Source organism: Tachyglossus aculeatus, chromosome 7 (assembly GCF_015852505.1).
Source record: "Tachyglossus aculeatus isolate mTacAcu1 chromosome 7, mTacAcu1.pri, whole genome shotgun sequence".
NCBI lineage: Eukaryota > Metazoa > Chordata > Mammalia > Monotremata > Tachyglossidae > Tachyglossus > Tachyglossus aculeatus.
This window is the reverse complement of record NC_052072.1, coordinates 5,514,468-5,531,812: the sequence shown is the minus strand read 5'-3', so window position 1 is coordinate 5,531,812 and position 17,345 is coordinate 5,514,468. Positions and strand designations below refer to the sequence as shown.

At 45.2% G+C, this 17,345-nt stretch overlaps 1 protein-coding gene across 1 annotated transcript in view; it reads right to left on the bottom strand.

Moving 5' to 3' along the window:
• Positions 1-17,345, bottom strand: part of SPATS2L (spermatogenesis associated serine rich 2 like) — an 83,281-nt gene that overhangs the window by 724 nt on the left and 65,212 nt on the right. The window contains exons 8-11 of the mRNA XM_038749472.1: positions 14,092-14,150; positions 10,319-10,428; positions 6,883-6,985; positions 5,579-5,811 (exon numbers count right to left, since the gene is read on the bottom strand). Of these exons, the coding sequence (XP_038605400.1) occupies positions 5,579-5,811; positions 6,883-6,985; positions 10,319-10,428; positions 14,092-14,150 (505 nt within the window). The remainder of the gene's footprint in view (positions 1-5,578; positions 5,812-6,882; positions 6,986-10,318; positions 10,429-14,091; positions 14,151-17,345) is intronic.

The following is a 17,345-nucleotide window of genomic DNA, read 5'->3' as shown; positions in this document are numbered from 1 at the left end:
CCACCCTACCTCCTTCCCCTTCCCACAGCACCCGCCTATATGTTTGTACAGATTGATTATTTATTTTACTTGTACATATTTACTATTCTATTTGTTAATGCTGTGCATCTAGCTTTACTTCTATTTGTCCTGACGACTTGACACCTGTCCACGTGTTTTGTTTTGTTGTCCGTCTCCCCCTTCTAGACCGTGTGAGCCCGCTGTTGGGTAGGGACCGTCTCAATCAATCAATCAATCGTATTTATTGAGCACTTACTGTGTGCAGAGCACTGTACTAAGTGCTTGGGAAGTCTCTATATATGTATATATCTGTATATATGTTTGTGCGTATTTATTACTCTATTTATTTATTTATTTTATTTGTCCATATTGTTTGTACATATTTTTTTTACTGTATTTATTCATTTATTTATTTAATTTATTTGTACATATCTATTCTATTTATTTTATTTTGTTAGTATGTTTGGTTTTGTTCTCTGTCTCCCCCTTTTAGACTGTGAGCCCACTGTTGGGTAGGGACTGTCTCTAGATGTTGCCAATTTGGACTTCCCAAGCGCTTAGTCCAGTGCTCTGCACATAGTAAGCGCTCAATAAATACGATTGATGATGATGATGATGATGATATTTATTCTATTTATTTTATTTTACTAATATGTTTTGTTTTGTTCTCTGTCTCCCCCTTCTAGACCATGAGCCCTCTGTTGGGTAGGGACCGTCTCTGTATATGTATATGCCTGCATATATGTATATATGTTTGTACGTATGTATTACTCTATTTATTTATTTATTTTATTTGTCCATATTTATTCCATTTCTTTTATTTTCTTAATATGTTTTGTTTTGTTCTCTGTCTCACCCTTCTAGACCATGTGAGCCCACTGTTGGGTAGGGAGCATCTCTATATATGTATATGCCTGTATATATGTGTATATGTTTGTACATATTTATTACTCTATTTATTTATTTTATTTGTCCATATTTATTCCATTTATTTTATTTTCCTAATATGTTTTGTTTTGTTGTCTGTCTCCCCCTTCTAGACCGTGAGGCCGCTGTTGGGTAGGGACTGTCTCTGTATATGTATATGCCTGTATATATGTATATATGTTTGTGCATATTTATTACTCTATTTATTTTATTTGTCCATATTAATTCTATTTATTTTATTTTGCTAATATGTTTTGTTTTGTTCTCTGTCTCCCCTTTCTAGACCGTGAGCCCGCTGTTGGGTAGGGACCGTCTCTGTATATGTATATACCTGTGTATATATATATATATATACATGTTTGTACATATTTATTACTCTATTCATTTTATTTGCCCATATTTATTCTATTTATTTTATTTTGTTAATATGTTTTGTTTTGTTCTCTGTCTCCCTCTTCTAGACTGTGAGCCCACTGTTGGGTAGGGACTGTCTCTGTATATGTATATGCCTGTATATATGTATATATGTTTGTGCATATTTATTACTCTATTTATTTTATTTGTCCATATTAATTCTATTTATTTTATTTTGCTAATATGTTTTGTTTTGTTCTCTGTCTCCCCTTTCTAGACCGTGAGCCCGCTGTTGGGTAGGGACCATCTCTGTATATGTATATACCTGTGTATATATATATATATACACACACATATGTTTGTACATATTTATTACTCTATTTTATTTGCCCATATTTATTCTATTTATTTTATTTTGTTAATATGTTTTGTTTTGTTCTCTGTCTCCCTCTTCTAGACTGTGAGCCCACTGTTGGGTAGGGAGCGTCTGTATATATGTATATGCCTGTATATATGTATATATGTTTGTACATATATATTACTCTATTTTATTTGTCCATATTCTATTAATTTTGTTAATATGTTTTGTTTTGTTGTCTGTCTGCCCCTTCTAGACTGTGAGCCCACTGTTGGGTAGGGACCGTCTCTAGATGTTGCCAACTTGTACTTCCCAAGTGCTTAGTCCAGTGCTCTGCACACAGTAAGCGCTCAATAAATACGATTGAATGAATATATGTTGCCGACATGTCCTTCCCAAGCGCTTAGTCCAGTGCTCTGCACACAGTAAGCGCTCTAAAAAGAAACTGAAGGAAGTCACTTGGAGGTGTTTGCTTAAATGAAACTGGAAAAAACGAACACCTACTAGTGACTTCTTTCAGGCTCGCTGCCCTCACTTTAGGGAACTGAATTTTGGTAGGAATTCAGTCATTCATTCATTCAATCATCGTATTTATTGAGCACTTACTGTGTGCAGAGCACTGTACCAAGCGCTTGGGAAGTACAAGTTGGCAACATCTAGAGACGGTCCCTACCCAACAGTGGGCTCACAGTCTAGAAGGGGGAGACGGACAACAAAACAAAACATACTAACAAAATAAAATAAATAGAATAAATATTCATTCATTCAATCGTATTTATTGAGCGCTTACTGTGTGCAGAGCACTGGACTAAGCGCTTGGGAAGTTCAAGTTGGCAACATCTAGAGATGGTCCCTACCGAACAGCGGGCTCACAGTCTAGAAGGGGGAGACAGAGAACAAAACAAAACATGTAAACAGGGTGTCAAAATCATCAGAACAAATAGAATTAAAGCCAATTGCACCTCATTAACAAAATAAATAGAATAAACATTCATTCATTCATTCAATCGTATTTATTGAGCGCTTACTGCGTGCAGAGCACTGGACTAAGCGCTTGGGAAGTCCAAGTTGGCAACATCTAGGGACGGTCCCTACCCAACAGCGGGCTCACAGTCTAGAAGGGGGAGACAGAGAACAAAACAAAACATACTAACAAAATAAAATAAATAGAATAAATATTCATTCATTCATTCATTCAATCATATTTATTGAGCGCTTACTGTGTGCAGAGCACTGTACTCAGCGCTTGGAAAGTCCAAATTGGCAACATCTAGAGACGGCCCCTACCCAACAGCGGGCTCACAGTCTAGAAGGGGGAGACAGACAACAAAACAAAACATATTAACAAAATAAAATAAATAGAATTCATTTATTCCTTTAATCGTATTTATTGAGCGCTTACTGTGTGCAGAGCACTGTACTAAGCGCTTGGGAAGTACAAGTCAGCAACATATAGAGACGGTCTGACCCTACAGCGGGCTCACAGTCTAGGAGGGGGAGACAGACAACAAAACAAAACGTGTAAACAGGTGTCAAAATCATCAGAACAAATAGAATTAAAGCCAATTGCACCTCATTAACAAAATAAATAGAATAGTAAATATGGACAAACAAATAGCCTAATGAATCTGTACAAATATATACAAGTGCTGTGGGGAGGGGAAGGAAGTAGGGCTGGGGGGATTCTCCTCCTGCCCTTCCCTGCCCACCTCCTCCACTCCTCAATTTTCTTTTCTTGTCGTGGCTCTGCGGAAAAAGCCCGGGCTTTGGAGTCAGGGGTCATGGGTTCGAATCCCAGCTCTGCCAATTGTCAGCTGGGTGACTTTGGGCAAGTCACTTCACTTCTCCGGGCCTATAATATATACTATACTGTACTGTACTATACTATACTATACTAATAATAATGATGGCATTTATTAAGCGCTTACTATGTGCAAAGCAGTGTTCTAAGCTCTGGGGAGTTTACAAGGTGATCAGGTTGTCCCACGGGGGGCTCACAGTCTTAATCCCCATTTTACAGATGAGGTAACTGAGGCCCAGAGAAGTGAAGTGACTTGCCCAAAGTCACAGTTGACAAGGGGCAGAGCCGAGATTTGAACCCATGACCTCTGACTCCAAAGCCCGGGCTCTTTCCACTGAGCCATGGGGATGAAGAGTGTGAGCCCCCCGTGGTACAGCCTGATCTCCTTGTAATCAATCAATCAATCAAATGTATTTATTGAGTGCTTACTGTGTGCAGAGCACTGTACTAAGCGCTTGGGAAGTCCAAGTTGGCAACATATAGAGACGGTCCCTACCCAACAGTGGGCTCACAGTCTAGAAGCCCACTGTAATGATGATGAGGATGACAATGGCATTTATTAAGCACTTACTAACCTCCCCAGCACTTAGAACGGTGCTTTGCACATAGTAAGCGCTTAATAAATGCCATCATTATTATTATTATTATTAATAAAGACGATGGAATGAATGAATGAGAAGCCAAGGTGGTCCCCCTTTCTCCTCCCCCCTGGCATGACCCCCAAAGTTACTTTGCTTCTCTGGGCCTCAGTGGCCTCATCTGTAAAATGGGGATGAAGACTGTGAGCCACCCGTGGGACAACCTCATCACCTTGTAACCTCCCCAGCGCTTAGAACAGTGCATGGCACATAGTAAGTGCTTAATAAATGCCATTATTATTATTATTATTCTCTGGGCCTCAGTGGCCTCATCTGTAAAATGGGGATGAAGACTGGGAGCCCCCCGTGGGACAACCTGATCACTCTGTAACCTCCCCAGTGCTTAGAACAGTGCATGGCACATAGTAAGTGCTTAATAAATGCCATTATTATTATTACTATTATTCTCTGGGCCTCAGTGGCCTCATCTGTAAAATGGGGATGAAGACTGCGAGCCCCCCGTGGGACAACCTGATCACCTTGTATCCTCCCCAGCGCTTAGAACAGTGCACATAGTAAGCGCTTAGTAAGCACTTAAGGGGAATCAATCAATCAATCAATCAATCAATCAATCGTATTTATTGAGCGCTTACTATGTGCAGAGCACTGTACTAAGCGCTTGGGAAGTACAAATTGGCAACACATAGAGACAGTCCCTACCCAACAGTGGGCTCACACAGTCTAAAAGGGGGAGACAGAGAACAGAACCAAACATACCGACAAAATCAAATAAATAGGATAGAAATGTACAAGTAAAATAAATAAATAAATAGAGTAATAAATATGTACAACCATATATATACATAGATACAGGTGCTGTGGGGAAGGGAAGGAGGCAAGATGGGGGGATGGAGAGGGGGACGAGGGGGAGAGGAAGGAAGGGGCTAAAAACCCTGATAAAACCCGTAACGGGGATAAAGACCCCCACTCTGTTGGAAAACAATGAAACGCGGGCCAAAAGCTGCCTCACGCCACGCTTCAAGCTTGGAATGCTGAGAAAATGAACGGATTTTCTATTCTCTCTTCAGGCTGCAACTTGTTTTTAATGGCAGCAAGAGTGCACCAGGAGCAATTCCCAAAAGCCTTAGTGAAAACACGAGCTTCGATCCTTACGGGTTTCATACAGCTGTTCCTCGACCTTGTTCTATGCAGGCCTGGGCAAGGGTGAAGAGGCTGGGAGAGCGTTCTTCTAACAACTGTTGGTGAACTGTTGGTGAACTGTTGGGAAGCAGCGGGTCCCAGTGGAAAGAGCCCGGGCTTCGGAGTCAGAGGTCGGGGGTTCAAATCTTGGCTCCGCCACGTCTGCTGTGTGACCTTGGGCAAGTCACTTCACTTCTCTGAGCCTCAGTTAACCTCATCCGTCAAATGGGGATGAAGACTGTGAGCCCCACGGGGGACAACGTGATCACCTTGTATCCCCCCCCAGCGCTTAGAACAGTGCTTGGCACATAGTAAGCGCTTAACAAATGCCATCATCATCATCATCGTCCCAGGGCTCACCTTGCTGGCCGCGGGAGAGGCCTCGGTGATGAGGTGTTGGGGGCGAGCGGGTCCTCGGCTGTGGTGGCCATCATGGTCGCCCTCATGGTCGCCGTGGGCCTCCTCGGGGCGGTGGGTCCGGAGGACGGGGCCACGGGGAGCCGCCTTCCCACGGGAGCGCACTGGCCTCCCCACGGAGGGCAGGAGCCAGCTGCAACCGGCCCGCGCCGAGTAGTTGTCCTTCGGGTGTGAAACTGGAACCCAGAACCCGGGGCTCGACGTTAGGAGTCGCGCCTCCTGCTCGGCCGGGCCCGTCGGTCCAGCAGTCGGTCCTACTTATTATCTGGGAGCCCCAACCCCGTCACGAGAAGCAGCGTGGCTCCGTCCGTGGAAAGAGCCCGAGGTCACGGGTTCAAATGCCGGCTCCTCCAATTGTCAGCTGTGTGACTTTGGGCAAGTCACTTCACTTCTCTGGGCCTCAGGTCCCTCATCTGGAAAATGGGGATGAAGACTGGGAGCTCCCCGAGGGACAACCTGATCGCCGTGTAACCTGCCCAGTGCTTAGAACAGTGCTTTGCACATAGTAAGCGCTTAATAAATGCCATTGTTATTATTATTATTATAAATCCCGGCTCCTCCAATTGTCAGCTGTGTGACTTTGGGCAAGTCGCTTCACTTCTCTGGGCCTCAGTTCCCTCATCTGGAAAATGGGGATGAAGACTGGGAGCCCCCTGAGGGACAACCTCATCACCTTGTAACCTCCCCAGCACTTAGAACAGTGCTTTGCATATAGTAAGCGCTTAATAAATGCCATCATCATCATTATTATTATTATTATTATAAATCCTGGTTCCTCCAATTGTCAGCTGTGTGACTTTGGGCAAGCCACTTCACTTCCCTGGGCCTCAGTTCCCTCATCTGTAAAATGGGGATGAAGACTGGGAGGCCCCCATGGGACAACCTGATTACCTTGTAACCTCCCCAGCGCTTACAGCAGTGCTTCGCACAGAGTAAACACTTAGTAAATGCCATTATTATTATTATAAATCCCGGCTCCTCCAACTGTCAGCTGTGTGACTTTGGGCAAGTCACTGCACTTCTCTGGGCCTCAGTTAACTCAACTGTAAAATGGGGATTAAGACTGTGAGCCCCTCATGGGACAACCTGATCACCTTGTAACCTCCCCAGCGCTTAGAACCGTGCTTTGCACATAGTAAGCGCTTAATAAATGCTATTATTACTATTATTATTATTATTATTATTATTATATGCCAAAAAGGAGGCAGGACGGTCCCGCACCCCCGGCCCCGGGTGCGAAGACTCACTCTCTCCGCAGAGCGAGATCTGGCCCTTCAGCTGCTCCACGTCGCAGGAGAAGCGGGCGGCCCGGCCCAGCTCTTCGTCATATTTGCGCTCGCTGACAAAGTGCTGCAGACGAGAGGGAAGAAAGAAGACACAAGTAACGATCAATCAATCGTATTTATTGAGTGCTTACTGTGTGCAGAGCACTGGACTAAGCGCTTAATAGTAATAATAATAATAACGGTAATTGTTCTAGACTGTGAGCCTGCTGTTGGGTAGGGACCATCTCCGTATGTTGCCATCTTGGACTTCCCAAGCGCTTCGTACAGTGCTCTGCACACAGGAAGCGCTCAATAAATACGACTGAATGAATGAATGTTTTGTTCTGTTGTCTGTCTCCTCCTTCTAGACTGTGAGCCCACTGTTGGGTAGGGACCGTCTCCATATGTCGCCATCTTGGACTTCCCAAGCGCTTCGTACAGTGCTCTGCACACAGGAAGCGCTCAATAAATACGACTGAATGAATGAATGTTTTGTTCTGTTGTCTGTCTCCTCCTTCTAGACTGTGAGCCCACTGTTGGGTAGGAACCGTCTCCATATGTCGCCATCTTGGACTTCCCAAGCGCTTAGTACAGTGCTCGGCACACAGTAAGCGCTCAATAAATACGACCGAATGAATGAATGTTTTGATATGTTGTCCGTCTCCCCCTTCTAGACTGTGAGCCCACTGTTGGGTAGGGATCGTCTCCATATGTTGCCATTTGGACTTCCCAAGCGCTTCGTACAGTGCTCTGCACACGGTAAGCGCTCAATAAATACGACCGAATGAATGAATGTTTTGATATATTGTCCATCTCCCCCTTCTAGACTGTGAGCCCGCTGTTGGGTAGGGACCATCTCCATATGTTGCCATCTTGGACTTCCCAAGCGCTTCGTACAGTGCTCTGCACCCAGTAAGCGCTCAATAAACACGATTGATTGATTGACTGTCTCCCCCTTCTAGCCTGTGAGCCCGCTGTTGGGTAGGGACCGTCTCTAGACGTTGCCAACTTGGACTTCCCAAGCGCTTAGTACAGTGCTCTGCACACAGTAAGCACTCAATAAATACGATTGAAGGAATGAATGAATCAGGTTGTCCCATGTGGGGCTCCCAGTCTCCATCCCCATTTTCCAGATGAGGTCACTGAGGCCCAGGGAAGTGAAGTGCCTTGCCCAAGGTCACACAGTGGACAAGTGAAGCAGCGTGGCTCAGTGGAAAGAGCCCGGGCTTTGGAGTAAGAGGTCATGGGTTCAAATCCCAGCTCCACCATTTGTCAGCTGGGTGACTTTGGGCAAGACACGTCACTTCTCTGGGCCTCAGTTCTCTCATCTGTAAAATGGGGATGAAGACTGTGAGCCCCTCGTGGGACAATAATAATAATAATAATGATGGTATTTATTAAGCGCTTACTATGTGCCAGGCACTGTTCTAAGCGCTGTGGAGGTTGCAAGGTGATCAGGTTGTCCCACAGGGGGCTCACAGTCTTAATCCCCATTTTCCAGATGAGGGAACTGAGGCTCAGAGAGGTTAAGTGACTTGCCCAAGGTCACAAAGCTGACAAGTGCCAGAGCTGGGATTTGAACCCGTGAACTCTGACTCCAAAGCCCGGGCTCTTTCCACTGAGCCATGCTACAACTAGATCACCTTGTATCTCCCCCAGCGCTTAGAACAGTGCTTTGCACATAGTAAGTGCTTAATAAATGCCATTATTATTATTATTAAGTGGTGGAGTCAGGATTTGAACCCACAACCTCTGATTCCCAAGCCCGGGCTCTTGACACAGAGCCACGCTGCTTCTCAAGTAGAGTGAGCCGTCTGAAACCCAGCAAATCTTGGCAGGCCGAAAATACCAACAGGAGGAGCTCAGTAAATAGTTTTATGGCTACTACTGCTTCTACTCGGCTCCTCCATCTGTCAGCTTTGTGACTTTGGGCAAGTCACTTCACTTCTCTGGGCCTCAGTGACCTCCTCTGGAAAATGGGGATGAAGACTGGGAGCCCTATGTGGGATAACCTGATGACCTTATAACCTCCCCAGCGCTTAGAACAGTGCTTGGCACATAGTAAATGCTTAATAAATGCTAATATTATTATTATTATTATTATTCTCTGGGCCCCAGTGGCCTCATCTGTAAAATGGGGATGAAGACTGGGAGCCCCAGGTGGGATAACCTGATCACCTTGTAACCTCTCCAGCGCTTAGAACAGTGCTTGGCACATAGTAAGTGCTTAATAAACGTCATTATTATTATTATTATTATTATTATTATTGTTATTATTATTATTATTATTCTCTGGGCCTCAGTGGCCTCGTCTGTAAAATGGGGATGAAGACTGGAAGCCCCAGATGGGACAACCTGATCACCTTGTAACCTCCCCAGCGCTTAGAACAGTGCTTGGCACATAGTAAGTGCTTAGTAAAGGCCATTATTATTATTATTATTCTCTGTGCCTCAGTGGCCTCATCTGTAAAATGGGGATGAAGACTGGGAGCCCCACGTGGGACAACCTGATCACCTTGTAACCTCCCCAGTGCTTAGAGCAGTGCTTGGCACCTAGTAAACGCTTAATAAATGCCATTATTATTATTATTCTCTGTGCCTCAGTGGCCTCATCTGGAAAATGGGGATGAAGACTGGGAGCCCCAGGTGGGACAACCTGATCACCTTGTAACCTCCCCAGTGCTTAGAACAGTGCTTGGCACATAGTAAGTGCTTAATAAATGTCATTATTATTATTCTCTGGGCCTCAGTGGCCTCATCTGGAAAATGGGGATGAAGACAGGGAGCCCCAGGTGGGACAACCTGATGACCTCGTAACCTCCCCAGCGCTTAGAACAGTGCTTGGCACATAGTAAGCGCTTAATAAATGCCATTATTATTATTCTCTGGGCCTCAGTGGCCTCATCTGGAAAATGGGGATGAAGACTGGGAGCCCCAGGTGGGACAACCTGATCACCTTGTAACCTCCCCAGCGCTTAGAACAGTGCTTGGCACATAGTGAGCGCTTAATAAAGGCCGTTATTATTATTATTATTATTATCCCTCCTCTCCCCCTCGTCCTCCCTCCTCTCCCCCTCGTCCCCTTCTCCATCCCCCCCGCCTTACCTCCTTCCCTTCCCCACAGCACCTGTATATATGGATATATGTTTGTACAGATTTATTACTCTATTTATTTATTTATTTATTTATTTTACTTGTACATATCTCTTCTATTTATTTTATTTTGTTAGTATGTTGGGTTTTGTTCTCTGTCTCCCCCTTTTAGACTGTGAGCCCACTGTTGGGCAGGGACTGTCTCTATGTGTTGCCAATTTGTACTTCCCAAGCGCTTAGTACAGTGCTCTGCACAGAGTAAGCGCTCAATAAATACGATTGATGATGATAATGATGATTAAGGGGCGAACGGTTCCAAACGTACCTTAATTTCAGCTCGGAGTTCCGACAGTTGGGTGTCGGCCATCTGCTTGGCCAAATCGGTCAATCTCTTTAACTCCTCCGCTTTCTTCTGCCGGGCGTTCAGTATTCCCACTGCCAGGTACCAAGGAAAACCCATTTAGGATGGGGAATTTTCCCGTGGGAAAAAGCTCCCCCCCCGCCACTTCCAGCCTGGGGATTCATTCAATCATATTTTATTGAGCACTTACCGTGTACACAGCACTGTACTAAACGCTTGGGAGAGGTCAACAACAAAAAGGTACGTTTTCTAATCACCGGGTTGGCACGATCCCTGTCCCACCCGGGGCTCACACTCTCAATCCCCATTTTAGAGATCAATCAATCAATCAATCAATCAATCAATCGTATTTATTGAGCGCTTACTGTGTGCAGAGCACTGGACTAAGCGCTTGGGAAGTCCAAGTTGGCAACTTATAGAGACGGTCCCTACCCAACAGTGGGCTCACAGTCTAGAGATGAGGTCGCCGAGGCCCAGAGAATCAATCAATCAATCAATTGTATTTATTGAGCGCTTACTGTGTGCAGAGCACTGGACTAAGCGCTTGGGAAGTACAAGTTCGCAACTTATAGACACAGGCCGTACCCAACAGTGGGCTCACAGTCTAGAAATGAGGTCGCTGAGGCCCAGAGAATCAATCAATCAATCAATCAATTGTATTTATTGAGCGCTTACTGTGTGCAGAGCACTGGACTAAGCGCTTGGGAAGTCCAAGTTGGCAACATATAGAGAGGCCACTGAGGCCCAGAGAAGCCAAGTAACTTTTTTTTAATGGCATTTATTAAGCGCTTACTATGTGCAAAGCACTGTTCTAAGCGCTGGGGAGGTTACAAGGTGATCAGGTTGTCCCACGGGGGGCTCCCAGTCTTCATCCCCATTTTACAGATGAGGCCGCTGAGGCCCAGAGAATAATAATAATAATAATAATAATGATAATGATAATAACGGCATTTATTAGGCACTTACCATGTGCCAAGCACTGTTCTAAGCGTTGGGGAGGTTACAAGGTGATGAGGTTGTCCCGCTGGGGGTTCACACTCTTAATCCTCATTTTACAGATGAGGCCACTGAGGCCCAGAGAAGCGAAGTAACCTTTTTTTAATGGCATTTATTAAGTGCTTACTATGTGCAAAGCACTATTCTAAGCGCTGGGGAGGGATACAAGGTGATCAGGTTGTCCCACGGGGGGCTCACGGTCTTCATCCCCATTTTACAGATGAGGCCGCTGAGGCCCAGAGAATAATAATAATAATAATAATAATAATAATAATAATAATAATAATAATGGCATTTATTAAGTGCTTACTATGTGCCAAGCACTGTTCTAATCGCTGGGGAGGTTCCAAGGTGATGAGGTTGTCCCACGGGGGCCTCACAGTCTTAATCCCCATTTTACAGATGAGGCCACTGAGGTCCAGAGAAGTGAAGTGACTCGCCCAAAGTCACACAGCTGACAGTTGGCGGAGCGGGGATTTGAATTTATGACCTCTGACTCCAAAGCCCGGGCTCTTTCCACTAAGCCACGCTGCTTGTCCAAGGTCACACAGCAGACAACCTCCTCCATTAATTTCTCAACTGTCTTTTGAACCAGATTTTCTGACCCCCGCAGACCTACGCATTTTTCAATCCATCAGTCAATTAGGGGTAATTATTGAGTGCTTACAGTGAGCAGGGCACTGTACTAATTGTTTGGGAGTGGACAGAATAACGGAGTTGGCAGGCACATTCCCTGCCCATGAGAAGCAGCGTGGGGGCTTTGGAGTCAGAGGTCATGGGTTCAAATCCCGGCTCCACCACTTGTCAGCCGTGTGACTTTGGGCAAGTCACTTCACTTCCCTGGGCCTCAGTTCCCTCATCTGGAAAATGGGGATTAAGACTGGGAGCCCCCCGTGGAACAACCTGATCAGACTGTGAGCCCGCTGTTGGGTAGGGGCCGTCTCTATATGTTGCCAACTTGTACCTCCCAAGCGCTTAGTACAGTGTTCTGCACACAGTAAGCGCTCAATAAATACGATTGAATGAATGAATGAATGAATGAATGTTAACCTCCCCAGCGCTTTAGACTCTGAGACCAAGTGTTGGGTAGGGACTGTCTCTAGATGTTGCCAACTTGGACTTCCCAAGTGCTTAGTCCAGTGCTCTGCACACAGTAAGCGCTCAATAAATACGATTGATTGATTGATTGATTGATTAGAACAGTGCTTTTCACATAGTAAGCACTTAACAAATACCATCATTATTATTATAATTATTTATTTTATTTTGCCCACTGTTGGATAGGGATCGTCTCTAGATGTTGCCAACTTGGACTTCCCAAGCGCTTAGTCCAGTGCTCTGCACACAGTAAGCGCTCAATAAATACGATTGATTGAATGAATGAATGCCATCATTATTATTTATTATTATCATACTGAGCTATTTTGACACCTGTCTGCATGTTTTGTTTTGTTGTCCGTCTCCCCCTTCTAGACCGTGAGCCCGCTGTCGGGTAGGGACCGTCTCTATCTGTTGCCGACTTGGACTTCCCAAGCGCTTAGTACAGTGCTCTGCACACAGTAAGCGCTTAATAAGTACGACTGAATGAATGAATGAAAGTGGCAGAGCCGGGATTAGAGCCCATGGGAGAAGCAGCGTGGCTTAGTGGAAAGAGCCTGGGCTTGGGTTCAAATCGTGACCAGTCTTCATCCCCATTTTACAGATGAGGGAACTCCCCCGGGCCCGGAATGCCCCCAATCCCTCTGCCCATCTGCCAAGCTCGCTCTCTTCCTCCCTTCAAGGCCCTGCTGAGAGCTCACCTCCTCCAGGAGGCCTTCCCAGACTGAGCCCCTTCCTTCCTCTCCCCCTCGTCCCCCTCTCCATCCCCCCATCTTACCTCCTTCCCTTCCCCACAGCACCTGTATATATGGATATATGTTTGTACATATTTATTACTCTATTTATTTATTTATTTTACTTGTACCTATCTATTCTATTTATTTTATTTTGTTAGTATGTTTGGTTTTGTTCTCTGTCTCCCCCTTTTAGACTGTGAGCCCGCTGTTGGGTAGAGACTGTCTCTATATGTTGCCAATTTGTACTTCCCAAGCGCTTAGTACAGTGCTCTGCACATAGTAAGCGCTCAATAAATACGATTGATGATGATGAGGGAACTGAGACACAGAGAATTTAAGTTAGAGAAGCAGCGTGGCTCTGTGGAAAGAGCCCGGGCTTTGGAGTCAGAGGTCACGGGTTCAAATCCCAGCTCCGCTACGTGTCAGCTGTGTGACTTTGGGCCAGTCACTTCACTTCGCTGTGCCAGTTCCCTCATCTGGAAAATGGGGATTAAGGCTGTGAGCCCCACGTGGGACAACCTGATCACCTTGTATCTACCCCAGCACTTAGAACAGTGCTTGGTACATAGTAAGCGCTTAACAAATACCACCATTATTAGTATTATTATTCTCTGGGCCTCAATTACTTCATCTGTAAAATGGGGATTAAGGCTGTGAGCCCCCCGTGGGACAATCTGATCACCTTGTGTCTACCCCAGTGCTTAGAACAGTGTTTGACACATAGTAAGCGCTTAACAAATACCATTATTATTATTATTATTATTATTATTATTATTATTATTATTATGTCCTTCTGGCTTCCAGGCCACGTTGCTTCTCCGCGTGAGGAAGAATCGTCACCATCGCTGAGCGTTTCCGAAAGCCACCCCCATCTCCCCCCATTTCCCCGGGCACCCGTCTGCTTACTGGCCTCTTCTTTGACTTTCTCCATTTCAGCCATTAATGACTTTTCTTTGTCCGTGATGCTGGAAAAGATTAAAAGAAAGGAAAACGTCTTCATTCGAGATGTAATCATCATCATCATCATCATCATCATCATCAATCGTATTTATTGAGCACTTACTATGTGCAGAGCACTGTACTAAGCGCTTGGGAAGTACAAATTGGCAACATATAGAGACAGTCCCTACCCAATAATAATGATGATGGCATTCATTAAGTGCTTACGATGTGCCAAGCACTGTTCTAAGCGCTGGGGAGGTGACAGGGTGATCAAGTTGTCCTACGAGGGGCTCCCAGTCTTCATCCCCCATTTTACAGATGAGGTCACTGAGGCCCAGAGAAGTGAAGTGACTTGCCCAAAGTCACACAGCTGACAATTGGCGGAGCCGGGATTTGAACCCATGACCTCTGACTCCAAATAATAATAACAATAATAATGGTATTTCTTAAGCGCTTACTATGTGCAAAGCACTGTTCTAAGCGCTGGGGAGGATACAATAATAATAATAATAATAATGGCATTTATTAAGCGCTTACTATGTGCAAAGCACTGTTCTAAGCGCTGGGGAGGATACAATAATAATAATAATAATAATGGCATTTATTAAGCACTTACTATGTGCAAAGCACTGTTCTAAGCACTGGAGAGGTTACAAGGTGATCAGGTTGTCCCATGGGGAGCTTACAGTCTTCATCCCCATTTGACAGATGAGGGAACTGAGGCACAGAGAAGTGAAGTGACTTGCCCAAAGTCACACAGCTGACAATTGGCGGAGCTGGGATTTGAACCCATGACCTCTGACTCCAAAGCCCGGGCTTCTTCCACTGACGCATGCTGCTTCTCTCAGGTGATCAAGTTGTCCTACGAGGGGCTCACAGTCTTCACCCCCCATTTTCCAGATGAGGGAACCGAGCCCAAGAGAAGTGAAGTGATTTGCCCAAAGTCACACTGCTGACAATTGGTGGAGCTGGGATTTGAACCCACGACCTCTGACTCCAAAGCCCGGGCTCTTTCCACTGAGCCATGCTGCTTATCCTGTGCTTTTCTTATCCGATAATCTTATGTGCTCTTAAGAAAAGAGCACATCTCTACACAAAAGAGATGTGCTTTTTTTTACCCGATAATCTTATCCCAGACAGATCTGTCAGAAAGTATAATAAATAATAATAAGATAATAATGATGGCATTTATTAAGCGCTTACTATGTGCCAAGCACTGTTCTAAGTGCTGGGGAGGTTACAAGGTGATCAGGTTGTCCCACAGGGGGCTCACAAGTCTTCATCCCCATTTTCCAGATGAGATAACTGAGGCCCAGAGAAGTGAAGTGACTTGCCGAAAGTCACACAGCTGACAATCGGTGGAGCCGGGATTTGAACCCACGACCTCTGACTCCAAAGCCCGGGCTCTTTCCACTGAGCCACGCTGCTTATCCTGTGCTTTTCTTATCCAATAACCTTAACCGATAATCTCTACACAAAAGAGATGTGTTTTTTTTTTACCCGATAATCTTATCCCAGACAGATCTGTCAGAAAGTATAATAATAATAAAATAATAATGATGGCTTTATTAAGTGCTTACTATGTGCCAAGCACTGTTCTAAGCACTGGGGAGGTTACAAGGTGATCAGGTTGTCCCGCGGGGGGCTCACAGTCTTCATCTCCATTTTACAGATGAGATAACTGAGGCCCAGAGAAGTGAAGTGACTTGCCCAAAGTCACAAGGCTGACAATCGGTGGAGCCGGGATTTGAACCCATGACCTCGGACTCCAAAGCCCGGGCTCTTTCCACTGAGCCACGCTGCTTCTCTACGCAAATGTTTTTTTTTAACTGTGATTAGGGCTGTAGGATCATGGAGATCGCCTTCCTCCTAGCAAACAAGAAGAAGACTTGACTCCCGAGTTGAGACATGAGAAGCGCTTAGTACAGTGCTAAGCGCTTAGTACAGTGCTCTGCACACAGTCAGCACTCAATAAATACGACTGAATGAATGATTACCATTTTTGGAGGGCCTGAAAAGCAGGGTGGCTCAGTGGAAAGAGCCCGGGCTTCGGAGTCAGAGGACGTGGGTTCTAATCCCCTTCTATCAATCAATCAATCGTATTTACTGAGCGCTTACTGTGTGCAGAGCACTGTACTAAGCGCTTGGGAAGTACAAGTTGGCGACATATAGAGACAGTCCCTCCCCAACAGTGGGCTCACAGTCTAAAAGGGGGAGACAGAGAACAAAACCAAACATACTAACAAAATAAAATAAATAGAATAGATATGGACAAGTAACTGACACCGAGTGCCAGTTGGTGGCTCATTGGAAAGAGCCCGGGCTTTGGAGTCAGAGGTCATGGGTTCAAATCCCGGCTCCTCCAATTGTCAGCTGTGTGACTTTGGGCAAGTCACTTCACTTCTCTGGGCCTCAGTTACCTTCATCTGTAAAATGGGGATTAAGACTGTGAGCCCCAAGTGGGACAACCTGATCACCTTGTATCCTCCCTAGCGCTTAGAACAGTGCTTGGCACATAGTAAGCGCTTAACAAATGCCATCATTATTATTAGTAGTAAATACGATTGAATCAATGAATGAATGAATAATCCCACCGCCACCGCTTGTCTGCTGTGTGACCTCAGGCAAGTCGCTTCTCTGGGCCTCAGTTCCCTCATCTGTAAAATGGGGATGAAGACTGGGAGCCCCACGGGGGACAACCTGCTTAGCTTGTATCAATCCCGGAGCTTAGAACAGTGCTTGGCACATAGTAAGCGCTTAACAAATACCATCATCAATCAATCAATCAATCGTATTTATTGAGCGCTTACTAGGTGCAGAGCACTGTACTAAGCACTTGGGAAGTACAAATTGGCAACATATAGAGACAGTCCCTACCCAACAGTGGGCTCACAGTCTAAAAGGGGGAGGCTTTCCCAAACTGAGCCCCCCTTTTCCCCTGCTCCTCCTCCCCTCCCCAACACCCCCACCCCAGAGCACTTGCTTATATCCGTACATATTTATTATTCGATTTATTTTATTAATGATTCATTCAAGCAGTCCTATTTATTGAGCACTTGCTGTGTGCAGAGCTCTGTACTAAGTGTTATGTAACTACATATAACTATAATATATATAGTAACTATTCATTCATTCATTCAATCGTATTTATTGAGCGCTTACTGTGTGCAGAGCACTGTACTAAGCGCTTGGGAAGTCCAAGTTGGCAACATGTAGAG